Source organism: Anolis sagrei, chromosome 9 (genome assembly GCF_037176765.1).
Source record: "Anolis sagrei isolate rAnoSag1 chromosome 9, rAnoSag1.mat, whole genome shotgun sequence".
In the NCBI taxonomy this organism is placed as follows: Eukaryota; Metazoa; Chordata; class Lepidosauria; order Squamata; family Dactyloidae; genus Anolis; species Anolis sagrei.
The window spans coordinates 35248569-35264258 of record NC_090029.1 but is presented as its reverse complement, the minus strand read 5'-3'; the positions used below and the strand labels follow the sequence as shown (position 1 = coordinate 35264258).

Here is a 15690-nt window from a genome sequence, read left to right as displayed (position 1 = left end):
CGAAATTCTCCTTTAAAAAATTTCGAAAATTACGAAATTTCGTATAATTACGAATCGATTCGTTAATGGCGGACGAGATTGCGCAATATGCTAAAAAAAACCTCCAAATGGGACAGGAGGAACTTCTGAAGCTTCCCTCTCCCTCTGTTGTTGTGATAAAACAAACAACAACTATAAAACTTGCACCAGACATGCCAAAATAATTACGAAATAATTACGAATTAATTGCGAATTAATTACGAAATAATTTCGAAATAGTTATGAAATAAATTGAAAAAATTGTTTCGAATCTTAATTACTCCTCACACTATTCCAGCATGGCTCAATATTGGATCGTAAGCTAATTTAAATACGAATTAATAACGAATTACGAAATTAACGAACGAAACCGCCCAAGCCTACTATCTATCTCTAACTCTATATAGCTCAATAGTTCTCTATAACTCAATATTGAATATCTATCTATATAGCTCAATGGTTCTTTCTATATCTCAGTAACTATCTTTATCTTTCTATTTCTCAGTAGCTCAATATCTCAATATCTTAATATCTCAATATCTCTTTTTTTTTGTAATAATTTTTTTATTTATTGTAGCTTTAACATATTCGGTATTTAAACATTCTTATACTTATCACTTTCCATTAACAATTGTACAGAACATGTATGTCTTGATACCTATAATATTTCATTCTCCTGTTTCATTACATCCAATCACCCAGTGCCAACCCTTCACCCCCTCTGGCTAATCATTTCTTCAAATTTGGTAAATTCTCTCTCTCCTTTATATTTCTTTCTTATTTATTTCCAAAAATCAGTTGTTTCTATTACAGGTTTGGTCCCCTTACCTTCTATATATACATATTCTATCAATTTCCCCCAAATATTCCCAAAATCATCTTTTTTTGATAATCCTCTTTTAACCTTAATGTTTCCTGTCAATTTATCGTTTATTGCGATGTCCCAGATCTCCCTAGACCACTCTTCCAATTGGCACTCCCCTCCTTCTTTCCATTTTTTAGCTATTAACAATCTTGCTGCTGTTACCAGATTGGCAATTAATTCTTTTAGTTCTTTTGGTATTTTAACATTGTCAATAAATGACAGCAGTGCTATCTCCGGTGTTCCTGTTATCTCTATTTGGGTGATTCTTCTTATTTCTTGAAATACATTTTCCCAAAATTTTTGAACATATTTGCAAGACCACCACATGTGTATATATGTGCCAGTTTCTTGACAGCCCCTCCAGCACTGCTTAGAATGTTTCTTGTCCATTTGATTTAATCTGATTGGTGTGAGGTACCATCTCCACACCACTTTGTAATAGTTCTCTTTTATTCTTATTGACAATATGCTAAAAAAAACCTCCAAGGCGTTGGCCTTTAAAGCCCTAAACAGTTCTGGCCCAACTTATCTATCCGAACGTATCTCAGCCTATCAGCCCACCAGGACCCTAAGATCTTCTGGGGAGACCCTGCTCTCTATCCCACCGGCTTCACAAGTGCGGCTGGCGGGAACGAGAGACAGGGCCTTTTCTGTGGTGGCCCCTCGGCTTTGGAACACCCTCCCCATAGAGGTACGATCAGCCTCCTCACTGATGGTGTTTCGGAATAGATTGAAGACATGGATGTTTAAACAAGCATTCGGTTAATCCGTTGCAACGAATTTTGATGACTAAGGATTGGTAATCATGGACGATGAATTTTGGATTGCGATTCCAGTTACGAGATGCATGGGATTGTTATTGGTGGCCCAATAATTTGTATTGTATATGTGTTTTGTGCTTTTAAACTGAATATTGTTTTTTAAGTGTTGTAAACCGCAATGAGTCGCCGACTTAGGCTGAGATATTAGCGGTATACAAGCGCATTAATAAATAAATAAATAAATATTTTTAAATATACGCATATTCCACATTCCTTTCCAGTTTTGTGGGTGTATTACTTTATTACAATCTAACTCCCACATTCTTTTAAGGTGGTCCTGCTCCTGGACTCCATCACTTGATATACCTTTTGTTCTTTCTTTTCCTTCCTTACTCCCCCTTTGGCTAATCATTTCTTCAAATTTGGTAAATTCTCTCTCTCCTTTATATTTCTTTCTTATTTCCCTTAACCATATCAATAGTACTTGATATCAATATCTCAATAGTACTTGCAATGGTTTCTCATAGCTATCCTGATCTGGCCACCAGCACATCTGAATTCTTCCTTTTGACCGAAAAGGCAGGAGAGATTCTAAAATCTTCCTTCCTTCCTTTCTTTCTCCCCTTTCTTCCTCTTCCTTTCCTTTTTTTGTCATTTAGCTTCTCATCATTTAGCTTTTAGGAGTTTTAAGTCCTTTCCACTTTTTTTTTTTTGCGGGGTGAGGGGTGGGGTTTCTGAGTGATGGTCACTCAATCATCTGTTAGGGATATAGTGTCTAAATTTCATGTCAATTCATCCAGTGGTTTTTGAGTTCTGTTAATCCCACAAACGAACAATACATTTTTATTTATATAGATATGAGAATTCAACTTGCAAATATGGAGACAAGGAGGAATGAGGAGAGAGGGAAAGAGAGGAGTTTAGGATGGAAAACAGACCTTTCATGGAGGTGTCAATGGAGGAGGAAGCAGAAGGGATAATATAAACAGACTTGCCAGATGCCCTTGCCGTGCATGTTTCCTTCAATAGGCCAATTATTTTCCTGATGGCAGAGAAAGTAGAATAGCCTGACTCAAATTTAGACTGATTTTGTGCATTCTGTTTTGTTTTTCCCGTTCCATTTTGTCTTTGTGATCATCACTTTGCTGCCCTGCAGCTGGCACTCTGATTGCTTTTGTCGTTTCATAACAACTGCGCAGAAGTTACACTGGAAAAAGCCCTGGGCTGGGTAGAGGAACACAAAAAGGAGAGGGGGTTCCTACAGTTGGGATGGATCAAGGTGAGCTCACCTGCAGCCAACTGTTTAGAGACATTTCACACAGATAGGCTGATACAGCAATCCCAGGTATTTATCAGGTATTTATGTGTCTGGTTGTGATCCCCAGGTTGTGCCAGTCAGCTTTCGTATGATATTGTTTCTAGCACCCACTTTTGGAATCCCACTGGAGCATTGCAGCGCACCCAAATACCTGGGAGTCACCCTGGACTGTGCTCTTACCTACAAGAAGCACTGCCTGAATATCAAGCAAAAAGTGGGTGCCAGAAACAATATCATACAAAAGCTGACTGGCACAACCTGGGGATCACAACCAGACACAGTGAAGACATCTGCCCTTGCGCTGTGCTACTCTGCTGCTGGGTATGCTGCCCAGTGTGGAACACATCTCACCACGCTAAAACAGTGGATGTGGCTCTTAATGAGAGATGCCGCATTATCACAGGGTGTCTGCGCCCCACACCACTGGAGAAATTACACTGCTTAGCCGGTATCGCACCACCTGACATCCGCTGGGGAGTAGCAGCCAATAGTGAAAGGACCAAGGCAGAGACATCTCCAGCTCATCCCCTGTTTGAGTTTCAGCCAGCACATCAATGACTTAAATCAAGAAATGGTTTTCTAAGATCTACAGAGACACTCACTGGAACACCTTAGCAAGCGAGAGTCCAAAAGTGGCAGGCTCAAACCCAGAACCTCAATCCATGGCTGATACCCAATGAGAGACTCCCCCCTGGGCACACAGAAGACTGGGCGACTTGGAAGGTGCTGAACAGACTGAGCTCTGGCACCACGAGATGCAGAGCCAACCTCAAGAAATGGGGCCACAAAGTGGAATCCACGATATGCGAGTGTGGAGAAGAGCAAACTACAGACCACCTGCTGCAATGTATCCTGAGCCCAGCCACATGCACAAGGGAGGACCTCCTTGCGGCAACACCAGAGGCACCCCAAGGGGCCAGATACTGGTCAAAGGACATTTAATCAATTACCGCACTTGCAAATAATGTGTTTTGTCTGTTTGTTTGTTTTTGTTAAAAATGTCTGGTTGCCAATGACATGATAAATAAAATCAGACCTGTGTGGGCTGCAGCCCTGCTTAAGCATTTGCTGGTCGTGAAACCATTGGTCCCATGTTCCCTCTATCTTACATTGCATACCTGAGGAAGATTTTAGCTAAGAGTATATCAGATCTGTCATTTAATATTTTCATTAGACATTGTGTCCAACATATCCAACCCATAGAACTGTCTCTGTCTCTGTGTTGTCGAAGGCTTTCATGCCCGGATTCACTGGGTTGCTGTAAGTTTTCCGGGCTGCATGACCATGTACCAGACATTTTGTCCACATCTATGGCAGGCATCTTCACAACTTCTCTGCCCAAGGCAAGTGAGAATTTTGCAATTCCCCCAGGCAGGAAGCAGCCAGGCTTTGAAGCTGCAAGGCTGTTCGATGCTAATCAAGGGGGCCAATTGCAATATCCACACTTGCCTCAGGCACACAAGAGTTCTTCCTCCCACCCTGAACATTCCACAGATATCTAAACCCCACTTCTTGCCTAGTTTCCAACAGACCTCACAACCTTTGAGGAAGCCTGCCATAGATGTGGGTGAAACGTCAGGAGAGAATGCTTCTTGCCTAGTGTCCAACAGACCTCACAACCTTTGAGGAAGCCTGCCATAGATGTGGGTGAAACATCAGGAGAGAATGCTTCTTGGCTAGTTTCCAACAGACCTCACAACCTTTGAGGAAGCCTGCCATAGATGTGGGTGAAACGTCAGGAGAGAATGCTTCTTGCCTAGTTTCCAACAGGCCTCACAACCTTTGAGGAAGCCTGCCATAGATGTGGGTGAAACGTCAGGAGAGAATGCTTCTTGCCTAGTTTCCAACAGACCTCACAACCTTTGAGGAAGCCTGCCATAGATGTGGGTGAAACGTCAGGAGAGAATGCTTCTTGCCTAGTTTCCAACAGACCTCACAACCTTTGAGGAAGCCTGCCATAGATGTGGGTGAAACGTCAGGAGAGAATGCTTCTTGCCTAGTTTCCAACAGACCTCACAACCTTTGAGGAAGCCTGCCATAGATGTGGGTGAAACGTCAGGAGAGAATGCTTCTTGCCTAGTTTCCAACAGGCCTCACAACCTTTGAGGAAGCCTGCCATAGATGTGGGTGAAACGTCAGGAGAGAATGCTTCTTGCCTAGTTTCCAACAGACCTCACAACCTTTGAGGAAGCCTGCCATAGATGTGGGTGAAACGTCAGGAGAGAATGCTTCTTGCCTAGTTTCCAACAGACCTCACAACCTTTGAGGAAGCCTGCCATAGATGTGGGTGAAACGTCAGGAGAGAATGCTTCTTGCCTAGTTTCCAACAGGCCTCACAACCTTTGAGGAAGCCTGCCATAGATGTGGGTGAAACGTCAGGAGAGAATGCTTCTTGCCTAGTTTCCAACAGGCCTCACAACCTTTGAGGAAGCCTGCCATAGATGTGGGTGAAACGTCAGGAGAGAATGCTTCTTGCCTAGTTTCCAACAGACCTCACAACCTTTGAGGAAGCCTGCCATAGATGTGGGTGAAACGTCAGGAGAGAATGCTTCTTGCCTAGTTTCCAACAGACCTCACAACCTTTGAGGAAGCCTGCCATAAATGTGTTGTTGTTGTTTTTTTCATGTCAGGAGTGACTTGAGAAACTGCAAGTTGCTTCTGGTGTGAGAAAATTCACCGTCTGCAAGGACGTTGCCCAAGGGATGCCTGGATGTTTGGATATTTTGACCATCCTTGTGGGAGGCTTCTCTCGTGTCCCCATATGTGAAGCTGGAGCTGATAGAGGGAGCTCATCCGCACTCTTCCCAGATTCAAACCTGTGACCTGTCAGTCTTCAGTCCTACCGGCACAAGGATTTAACCCACTGCGCCACCAGAGGCTCCCATAGATGTGAGTGAAATGTCACGAGAGAATGCTTCTGGAGCATGGCCATACAGCCCAGAAAACTCACAACAACTCAGTCTCTGACCTCTTTGTCACGGTGCAATTGCCAGCTGCCCTTGCACCACATGTAGCTTATTGACTTCATGGTAGAGAAAATGGTATTGCCTGAGGCAAACCTGGACTGACCTTTCAAAAGCCCAAGATGTCATTGGTTTGGCATGCTCTATCTTTTCCTATTACAGGGCACCACAGTTCAATCAGGATGTTGACAAGATGCAACGTGTCCAAGACAACTAACACTCTGGAAATCCATTCTAATAAGGAATAACTTCAGGAGCTGGGTATGTTTAGCTTGGAGAAGGGGAGACAGACAGGTGACATAAGCGTTGTCTTTAAATATGTGTAAGGAATTATGGAGAAGATGGAGCGTGCTTGTTTCTTGTCCAGAAAAGTAGACCCTAATCCAGTGGTTTCCAAGCTTTTTTTGACCAGGGACCCCTCTCCAACATTAGTACCAAAAGGGTTACAAATCAGTTTTTCGTCAACTTTAGATTCGGTTTGGTTATTTGGGGTGCTGATTCAGAAAATTGCATTGGATAGACCACATCAGCTCTAGTTTCTGATACAGAACAGATGCCACCCAGTCATCACCATCTGCTCGCCCATAGAAAACCATATTTAATCATCTAGAGCTGATTTGCTGTGTGTTGTGTACTCCTCTTCTTAGAACAGGAGGCTGAAGATGTAGGAGTTGTGCGCCAGCTGCGCCTGTACCTTGGGAAGTCTGACTTGGCCATGGTAGTCCACACTCTGGTTACATCCCATATAGACTACTGCAACGCGCTCAATGTGGGGTTGCCTTTGAAGACTGTCCGGAACCTTCAACTGGTCCAACGATTGGCAGGCAGGTTAATAACAGCCGCGGCTCTCAGAGAGCGTACAACTCTCCTGTTGTGCAAGCTCCACAATTCAAAGTGCTGGCTTTGGCCTATAAAACCCTAAATGATTCTGGCCTAACTTACCTGTCCGAACGCATCTCCCCTTATGAACCATGGAGGACTTTAAGAGCATCTGTAGAGGCCTTGCTCTTGGTCCCGCTTTTGTCACAAGTACGTCTGGCGGGGACGAGAGACAGGACCTTCTCAGTGGTGGCCCCTTGGCTATGGAACACCCACCCAAGGGAGATCAGATCTGGCTGCCGGTTTGCCACTGAGCACAATTCAAAGTGCTAGCTTTGGCCTATAAAGCCCTAAATGGTTCTGGCCCAACTTACCTGTCTGAATGGTTCTCCTCTTATGAACCATGGAGGACTTTAAGAACATCTGTGGAGGCCCTGCTCTTGGTCCCGCCTTCGTCACAAGTACGTCTGGCGGGGACGAGAGACAGGACCTTCTCAGTGGTGGCCCCTTGGCTATGGAACACCCTCCTAAGGGAGATCAGATTGGCTTCTTCGCTCCTAACATTTCAGAAAAAAACTCAAGACCTGGCTATTTGAGCAAGCACTTGCAAATATTGAGTAACGGACATAGGAATTGGAACAACCATACAATGAGAATGGACAATGTTTTAATGAGAATTTATTGATTTATGTTTTTGTTATGATTTTATGGATGTTATCATTTTTATATTGTGTTTCTATGGCATTGAATTTTGCCTTGTAAACCGCCTCGAGTCACCGAAAGGCTGAGAAGGGCGGTATGCAAATGCAGCAATAAATAAATAAATATATAAATAAATAGGAGTTGGGGAATTGGGGCCAAGTGTTAAGGAGAAAGAAGAGGATGAGGAAAACATATTGCTGGTTCCTATTTATTTTTTATTATTTACTTCATTTCTAGCCCACCTTTCTTGACCCCGGCGGGAACTCAAGGCGGTTACATTTCAGGAATGCCGATGAGCAAAACAAGCCCTATGAGGAGCAGCTTAAGGAGCTGGGCATGTTTAGCCTGAAGAAGAGAAGGCTGAGAAGAGACATTATAGCCATGTATAAATATGTTGAGAGGAGGCCACGGGGAGGAGGGAGAAAGCTTGTTTTCTGCTTCCTTGGAGACTAGGACGCGAAACAATGGCTTCAAACTACAAGAAAGGACATTCCATCTGAACATGAGGAAGAACTTCCTGACTGTGAGAGCCGTTCAGCAGTGGAACTCTCTGCCCCGGAGTGTGGTGGAGGCTCCTTCTTTGGAAGCTTTTAAACAGAGGCTGGATGGCCATCTGTCAGGGGTGCTTTGAATGCAATGTTCCTGCTTCTTGGCAGAATGGGGTTGGACTGGATGGCCCATGAGGTCTCTTCCAACTCTTTGATTCTATGAAAGGAGAAGGTAAGCTAGAATGGCTGCATGAATGCTGAGTAATCAGACCTCGTCCTAGGAATGCCTGCGCTGAGAGCTAAGGGCTATCAATCAGCAGTAAAGCAAGTGGTCAATGCTGGTAGCAACAGTTCTACTTAGTGCTTCTGTGCTCCAGTTTCCTTGCTTGCAGCTCCAACGTCTGCAAAGTGCCAGACAAAGACTTTTTGCCAAAGACTCGTTTCATGTTTTGCTTTGCTTTTGGGATTTACTTTCTGTTCCTTTGCTGCTGTTTTTTTACATTATTATTATCATTTTGCTGGAGTAAAGCATTTTTTAGTTGCTTAACCCTTGAAAGGCTGTTTCTAAGGCAAAACAGGACCATGTGGTAGCCTTGTATAATGCAATTTTCTGAATCAGCACCCCAAATAACCCTAAGAACAGGCCTAAACACAGACACCAAGGTGCCCCCGCTTCCAGGTGCCACATGGAACAGCTCCGCTCAGGAGGGAGGAGAAGCAGCAGCCAGGAGGCTTGTTGTCACATATTTCGTGGGTAGTCAGCCTCCCCCATCCCAACATCCCCATTGCCTCAGTGCTATAAGAGGGTTTCATGAGAACAATCGCAGTACGTGTGAAAAAGATCTTGGAGTCCTCATGGACAAGTTAAACATGAGCCAGGAATGTGTTGTGGTGGCAAAAAAAGTGAATGGGATTTTGGCCTGCATCAATAGGAGCCTAGTGTCTAGATCTAGGGAAGTTATGCTCCCCATGCTCTAATCCGCTTTGGTTAGACCACTTTACCTGGAATATTGTGTCCAATTCTGGGCACCACAATTCAAGAGAGATCTTGACAAGCTGGAATGTGTCCAGAAGAGGGCGACTCAAATGATCAAGGGTCTGGAGAACAAGCCCTATGAGGAGCGGCTTAAGGAGCTGGGCACGTTTAGCCTGAAGAAGAGAAGGCTGAGAGGAGACATGATAGCCATGTATAAATATGTTGAGAGGAACCCACAGGGAGGAGGAGGGAGCAAGCTTGTTTTCTGCTTCCCTGGAGACTAGGACGCAATGGAGCAACGGCTTCAAACTACAAGAGAGGAGATTCCACCTGAACATGAGGAAGAACTTCCTGACTGTGAGAGCCGTTCAGTAGTGGAACTCTCTGCCCCGGAGTGTGGTGGAGGCTCCTTCTTTGGAAGCTTTTAAACAGGGGCTGGATGGCCATCTGTCAGGGGTGATTTGAATGCAATATTCCTGCTTCTTGGCAGAATGGGGTTGGACTGGATGGCCCATGAGGTCTCTTCCAACTCTTTGATTCTATGATTCTATGTATGTGTGTAGCTGTGGTGTCCATTGTAGTAACGGTGAGGCCGCTGACCATATTTTCGTTCTTGCGGACCACTGGTGTTCCACAGACTACAGGTTGGGAACCACTGCCCTAATCCAAGGATTCATATTACAGTGCAAAAAAAGACATGAAACCAAATAATTTTAAAGAGTTGTTTTAATACTGCAAATCTTTACTGAGCACTGCGCCTTTGCTGCGAAGCCACAGTCACCACCATCAGGACATCCTATAGCGTTTATTTCTTTGCCCGGGGTTAATTGCTTCCAGATCTCAAACAACACCCCTACAAACACCTGTCTTCTTAGGCTTGCCTTATTGAAAGCCATGTGTGTACATCCCGACCCCCAAACAAACAAACACCTTCCAAAGGGGATTCCGCAACGGTTGGAATCTAAGCTTGGGAACCCTTTTTGTGCATATCTGTGGACCAGCTGGGGATTTCTGGGAGTTGCAATCCAAAGAAGTAATATGTTGTTGAAGGCTTTCATGACCGGAATCACTGTTGCTGTGAGTTTCCCAGATTGTATGGCCATGTTCCAGAAGCATTCTCTCCTGACGTTTCACCCACATCCATGGCAGGCTTCCTCAAAGGTTGTGAGGTCTGTTGGAAACTAGGCAAGAAGTGAGGTTTATATATCTGTGGAATGTTTAGGGTGGGAGAAAGAACTCTTGTCTGCCTGAGGAAAGTGTGGATGTTGCAGTTGACCACCTTGATTAGCATTGAATAGCCTTGCAGCTTCAAAGCCTGGCTGCTTTCTGCCTGGGGGAATTGCAACATACACATTTGCAATTCTTTCTCCCACCCTGAACATTCCACAGACGTATAAAACCCACTTGCCTAGTTTCCAACAGACCTCATAACCTCTGAGGATGCCTGCCATAGATCATCATCATCATCATCATCATCATCATCATCATATTTAATTACTTATTAATCGCCCTCCATCCGAGAATGCTCTAGGCGATTTACAGCTAAATTGTAAAATTGTAGATGTGGACAAAACATCAGGAGCTGGAATGTGTCCAGAGGAGGGCAACTAAAATGATCAAGGGTCTGGAGAACAAGCCCTATGAGGAGCGGCTTAAGGAGCTGGGCATGTTTATCCTGAAGAAGAGAAGGCTGAGAGGAGATATGATAGCCATGGATAAATATGTGAGAGGAAGCCACAGGGAGGAGGAGGGAGCAAGCTTGTTTTCTGCTTCCCTGGAGACTAGGACGCAATGGAACAATGGCTTCAAACTACAAGAGAGGAGATTCCATCTGAACATGAGGAAGAACTTCCTGACTGTGAGAGCCGTTCAGCAGTGGAACTCTCTGCCCTGGAGTGTGGTGGAGGCTCCTTCTTTGGAAGCTTTTAAACAGAGGCTGGATGGCCATCTGTCAGGGGTGATTTGAATGCAATATTCCTGCTTCTTGGCAGAATGGGGTTGGACTGGATGGCCCAGGAGGTCTCTTCCAACTCTTTGATTCTAGGATTCTATGAATGCTTCTGGTCATATAGCCTGGAAGCTCACAGCAACCCAAAGAAGTAATGTCTCCAAACAATGTCAATATCTGTCCTTTCTGTCCCTCTATGGCTTCACAAAACCCTGTTTTTTAATATGGCCTTGTATCACGCACAAACTCTGCGCCAACCTGAGAATGTAGAGCACTTGAGGAAATTGGTGGCAAAAATCATTATGGGTAAAAAAAATTGCGTTTTCCGCCCCATTTGCAAAAGGGAGAGGTGAGGCTTCTCCCTCTAAGCCACTCCACCATCTGGGTGTAGTTTTGCAGATCTGAGAGCTCGCCCTTTAAAGGACCCCTTCTCCAATGTTTGGCATCCTGAGAAATGTTATTGGGGGGTGAAGTTGGAGAGGATAGGATCAGAGTGCAAACGAAGGGAGAATGGATGCAAAAGGAATCTAGCATTCATTGCTTGGAGAAAGTCCAATTTCCTGGCTCTTGTGGCTGGGGAGATAAACATGGAAGTATGCATATGTGCAGTGGCTGATGACATGACAAGAACGACAAAGGAGTGAGCCACAACATGTCCAGGGAGAAGGAGCACAGGTGCACCCTGCACGACTTCTCTCATTCCTCTGATTTCTTCAAAACTGTAAAATATTGTGAAATTCAACTTTTCTTGGTATCGAATTTTGATCATGCTTTCCAAAATAAAAGAAAACATAGGGTGTTCTGCATACAAATTATATTGTGTCTAGATTGCAGAATTTGGGTCTTGGGCCACTTCAACTGCCATGGCTTCCTCCAGGAAATCCCAAAAGGAGCCACTTCCAAATGAGTTTTAGGGCACTTCCAGACAGCACAAAATCACGAGTTTTTAACAGAGGCAAAAATGGAGCTTTTGCAGTGATTCGTTGCAGTTATTCTCATCATATCTGCATCTTGAATTTAAAAAAAGAATGCCAATGTTTTCATTGGAAGTTTCACTGTGGACATCTTGGGAGCCTCTAAATCTTGCATCAAAGCATCAAGTCTGGACAACAGAGGCAGAAATTCTGGGACCAACAGGTCTCAGAATTCTGAAGTCCCGGGATTTTTTTTTCTTTGCCCTGCTTAAATAAACTGTGCCATTCACATGTTTCATAAAGTTTCTGGTACACAAACAATTTTTTTGCCTTCTACACAAGTATCACTTTCTTTTTAGGAACCAACCAATCAGGAACAAACATCTAAAACCCGGAAACAAACCCAGATTTAAAAAATCCCGTGATTTCCAAATGCAGGGACATATAGACATGCGAAGATCCGCATATTTGGTGCAAAACTGCAATATTCCTGCACCTATAAATCTTGCTTTTACTCAAGTGTCACTTTCTTTTTAGGAACCAACCAATCAGGAACAAACATCTAAAACCCAGAAACAAACCCAGATTTTAAAAATCCCGGTGATTTCCAAATGCAAGGACATACAGTCATGCGAAGATCTGCATATTCGAAGCAAAACTGCAATATTCCTGCACCTATAAATCTTGCTTTTACTCAAGTGTCACCTTCTTTTTAGGAACCATCCAATCAGGAACAAAGATCTAAAACCCGGGAACAAACCCAGATTTAAAAAAACCCCGTGATTTCCGAATGCAGGGACATACAGACATGCGAAGATCCGCATATTCGGTGCAAAACTGCAATATTCCTGCACCTATAAATCTTGCTTTTACTCAAGTGTCACTTTCTTTTTAGGAACCAACCAATCAGGAACAAAGATCTAAAATCCGGAAACAACCCCAGATTAAAAAAATCCCATGATTTCCAAGATTTTTGCCTTTTGTAGCAACTGCTTCTGTGTATTGTCGAAGGCTTTCATGGCTGGAAGCACTAGGTTCTTGTGGCTTTTTTCGGGCTATATGGCCATGTGCTAGAGGCATTTTCTCCTGACATTTCGCCCGCATCTATGGCAAGCATCCTCAGAGGTAGTGAGGTCTTGACGTTTCGCCTGCATCTCTGGCAAGCTTCCTCAGGCACTGCAGACTACTCCAACCAGAGAAATTTTTTGAGAACACAAATTATTTGAGAACACAAAAATGCTGGACCACTCTCACAACCACCATGTCAGGCTACACAGAGAAGCCATTGAAATCCACAAGCATGTGGACAATTTCAACAGAAAGGAAGAAACCATGAAAATGAACAAAGTCTGGCTACCAGTATTAAAAAATTCTAAAATTAAAACAGCAGAGAGAAAAACAGGCAGGGACATCTAAGCACCTTTCATTAAGAGTTTGCTCCAGGCACAGTCAGCCCATTGTATGCTAATCAAGGTGGTCAGTTGAAAAGATTCACACCTAGCCCAACTTACAAAAGCCTTTTGTCTCACCCTGGTCATTCCACAGATATATAAACCCCTTTTTTCCTAGCTCCAGCAGACCTCACCTCTAAGGAAGCTTGCAAGAGATGCAGGCGAAACGTCAGGAGAAATGCCTCTAGAACATGGCCATATAGCCCGAAAAAACCCACAAGAACTGAGTGATTCTGGCCATGAAAGCCTTCGACAATACATTGTAGTGAGGTCTGTTGGAATAGGAAAATGGGTTTATATATCTTATATATTCAGGAGAAAATGCCTCTAGAACATGGCCATATAGCCTGAAAAAACTCACAAGAACCAACTGCTTCTGTGTTTACAGGGAACGGCATCTGCTCACCCTCCTATTTGCTGTGGAAGCTCCCGGGATAAAGGTACTGTCTGGATGGCCCTTAGACTCTCCTATTCCCAACCCATGGTCCCTCTGGACCGCAGGGAAGAAGAATGATGATGAAGCTAGCTTAAGTTCGCAGTGTGTTATTGCATTAAGGAAGACCGTATCACTATATCTTGGCAGATGGAAGAAGGTCCGCAAAAGCAAGGGCTCCGCCATGTGCATTGGCTCTTAAAGTGCAGTGCTAAGGACCCGTGGGAAATGGAAGGGCGCGTGGTAATGCAGTTCTCTGAAAGCAAAAGGGGAGAAATAACAACGAGGGGGGAAGACAAGGAAAGAAGTACCCTATTCACACAGAGGCCGGCTCCATCTACGACGTCGGGCAGCACGTTGCCCCCCCTCCCAATCCCCAACCATCACAAGGTGCAGGATTCTGACAAACTGGGCTAAAACAGAGAGGAGGGACGTAAGGGCAGCAAGCGCCATGACTCCAGGGCAGGAAAACGGTCAAAAAGGGCAAGGAAACTAGTCCAGTCCTCGAGTCCCTTTGGCCACGGGACTGCTACTCGTCACAGCCCAGAAGCTCCACGCGCAACGTGATGCGGTTGTGCCAGGATTCGGGCAAGATGCGGACAAAGCGGGCATAGAAGGGCACGTCGAAAACATTCTTCTTGTGAGAATAATTGTCGGAATTCCCTTCGAATATCTGTGTTGGGAAAGAAGAAACAGCTCTGTTAGGAAAAGGCAAGAAAGAGGGAGGCAAGCCTGGATAATTGCAGGCTTCGTTGTCCTTTCTGCTTTTAAAAAAATGAGAATGTACTTTTGTCGAAGGCTTTCATGGCTGGAATCACTAGGTTCTTGTAGGTTTTTTTGGGCTATAGGGCCATGTTCTAGAGGCATTTCTCCTGACGTTTCACCTGCATCTACGGCAAGCATCCTCAGAGGTAATGAGGCACCTCACAACCTCTGAGGATGCTTGCCATAGATGCAGGAGAAATGCCTCTAGAACATGGCTCTATAGCCCGAAAAAACCTACAAGAACCTAGAGAATGTACTTCTTTTTTATTTAAGGTAATGGCAATCTAGAGAGCCAACATAGTTTAAGCATTGGAATAGCACTCGAAGAAACCAGGGTTTTATTTACTCACTTTATTGTTAGTATTACATTTGTTATTTTACTCTATTATTATTGGGTTGTTGTAGGTTTTTTCGGGCTATATGACCATGTTCTAGAGGCATTCTCTTCTGACATTTCGCCTGCATCTATGGCAAGCATCCTCAGAGGTAGTGAGGTCTGTTGGCAACTAGGAAAATTGGGTTTATATATCTGTGGAATGACCAGGGTGGGACAAAGACCTCTTGTCTGTTGGAGCTAGGTGTGAATGAGTTGTTTTAGGTTTTTTCGGGCTATATGGCCATGTTCTAGAGGCATTCTCTCCTGACATTTCGCCTGCATCTATGGCAAGCATCCTCAGAGGTAGTGAGGTCTGTTGGAAATAGGACAATGGGTTTATATATCTGTGGAATGACCAGGGTGGGACAAAGGACTCTTGTCTGCTGGAGCTAGGTGGGAATGTTTCAACCGACCACCTTGATTAGCATATAATGGCCTGGAAGTGCCTGGAGCAATCTTTTGTTGAGAGGTGATTAGATGTCCCTGATTGTTTTCCCTCTGCTGTTTTGCTGTTTTAATTTTAGAGTTTTTTAACACTGGTAGCCAGATTTTATTTATTTTCATGGTTTCCTCCTTTCTGTTGAAATTGTCCACATGCTTCTTGTGGATTTCAGTGGCTTCTCTGTGTAGTCTGACATGGTGCTTGTGAGAGTGGTCCAGCATTTCTGTCTTCTCAAATAATAATATGCTGTGTCCAGGTTGGTTCCTCAGGTGCTCTGCTATGGCTATTATTATTATTGCATTTCCAATACTTTGTTATTATTTTTATTACATTTATTATCTTGCTCCCTTTATTATTATTGGAAGGATACGTAAGCACATTTACCTTGAAGAAGGTTAGAATAATGGTTCAATCAGAGTTTAATCAGACAGTCTTACCTTAAAGTTTTATG

General features: G+C 44.0%; 1 protein-coding gene across 2 annotated transcripts in view; it reads right to left on the bottom strand.

Moving 5' to 3' along the window:
* Positions 1 to 9618: 9618 nt before the first annotated feature.
* Positions 9619 to 15690, bottom strand: part of MFGE8 (milk fat globule EGF and factor V/VIII domain containing) — a 70704-nt gene continuing 64632 nt past the window's right edge. For both annotated transcript variants that reach the window (XM_067471452.1, XM_067471453.1), the window contains exon 10: positions 9619 to 14329. In XM_067471452.1, the coding sequence (XP_067327553.1) occupies positions 14186 to 14329 (144 nt within the window). In that variant the 3' untranslated portion in view covers positions 9619 to 14185. The remainder of the gene's footprint in view (positions 14330 to 15690) is intronic.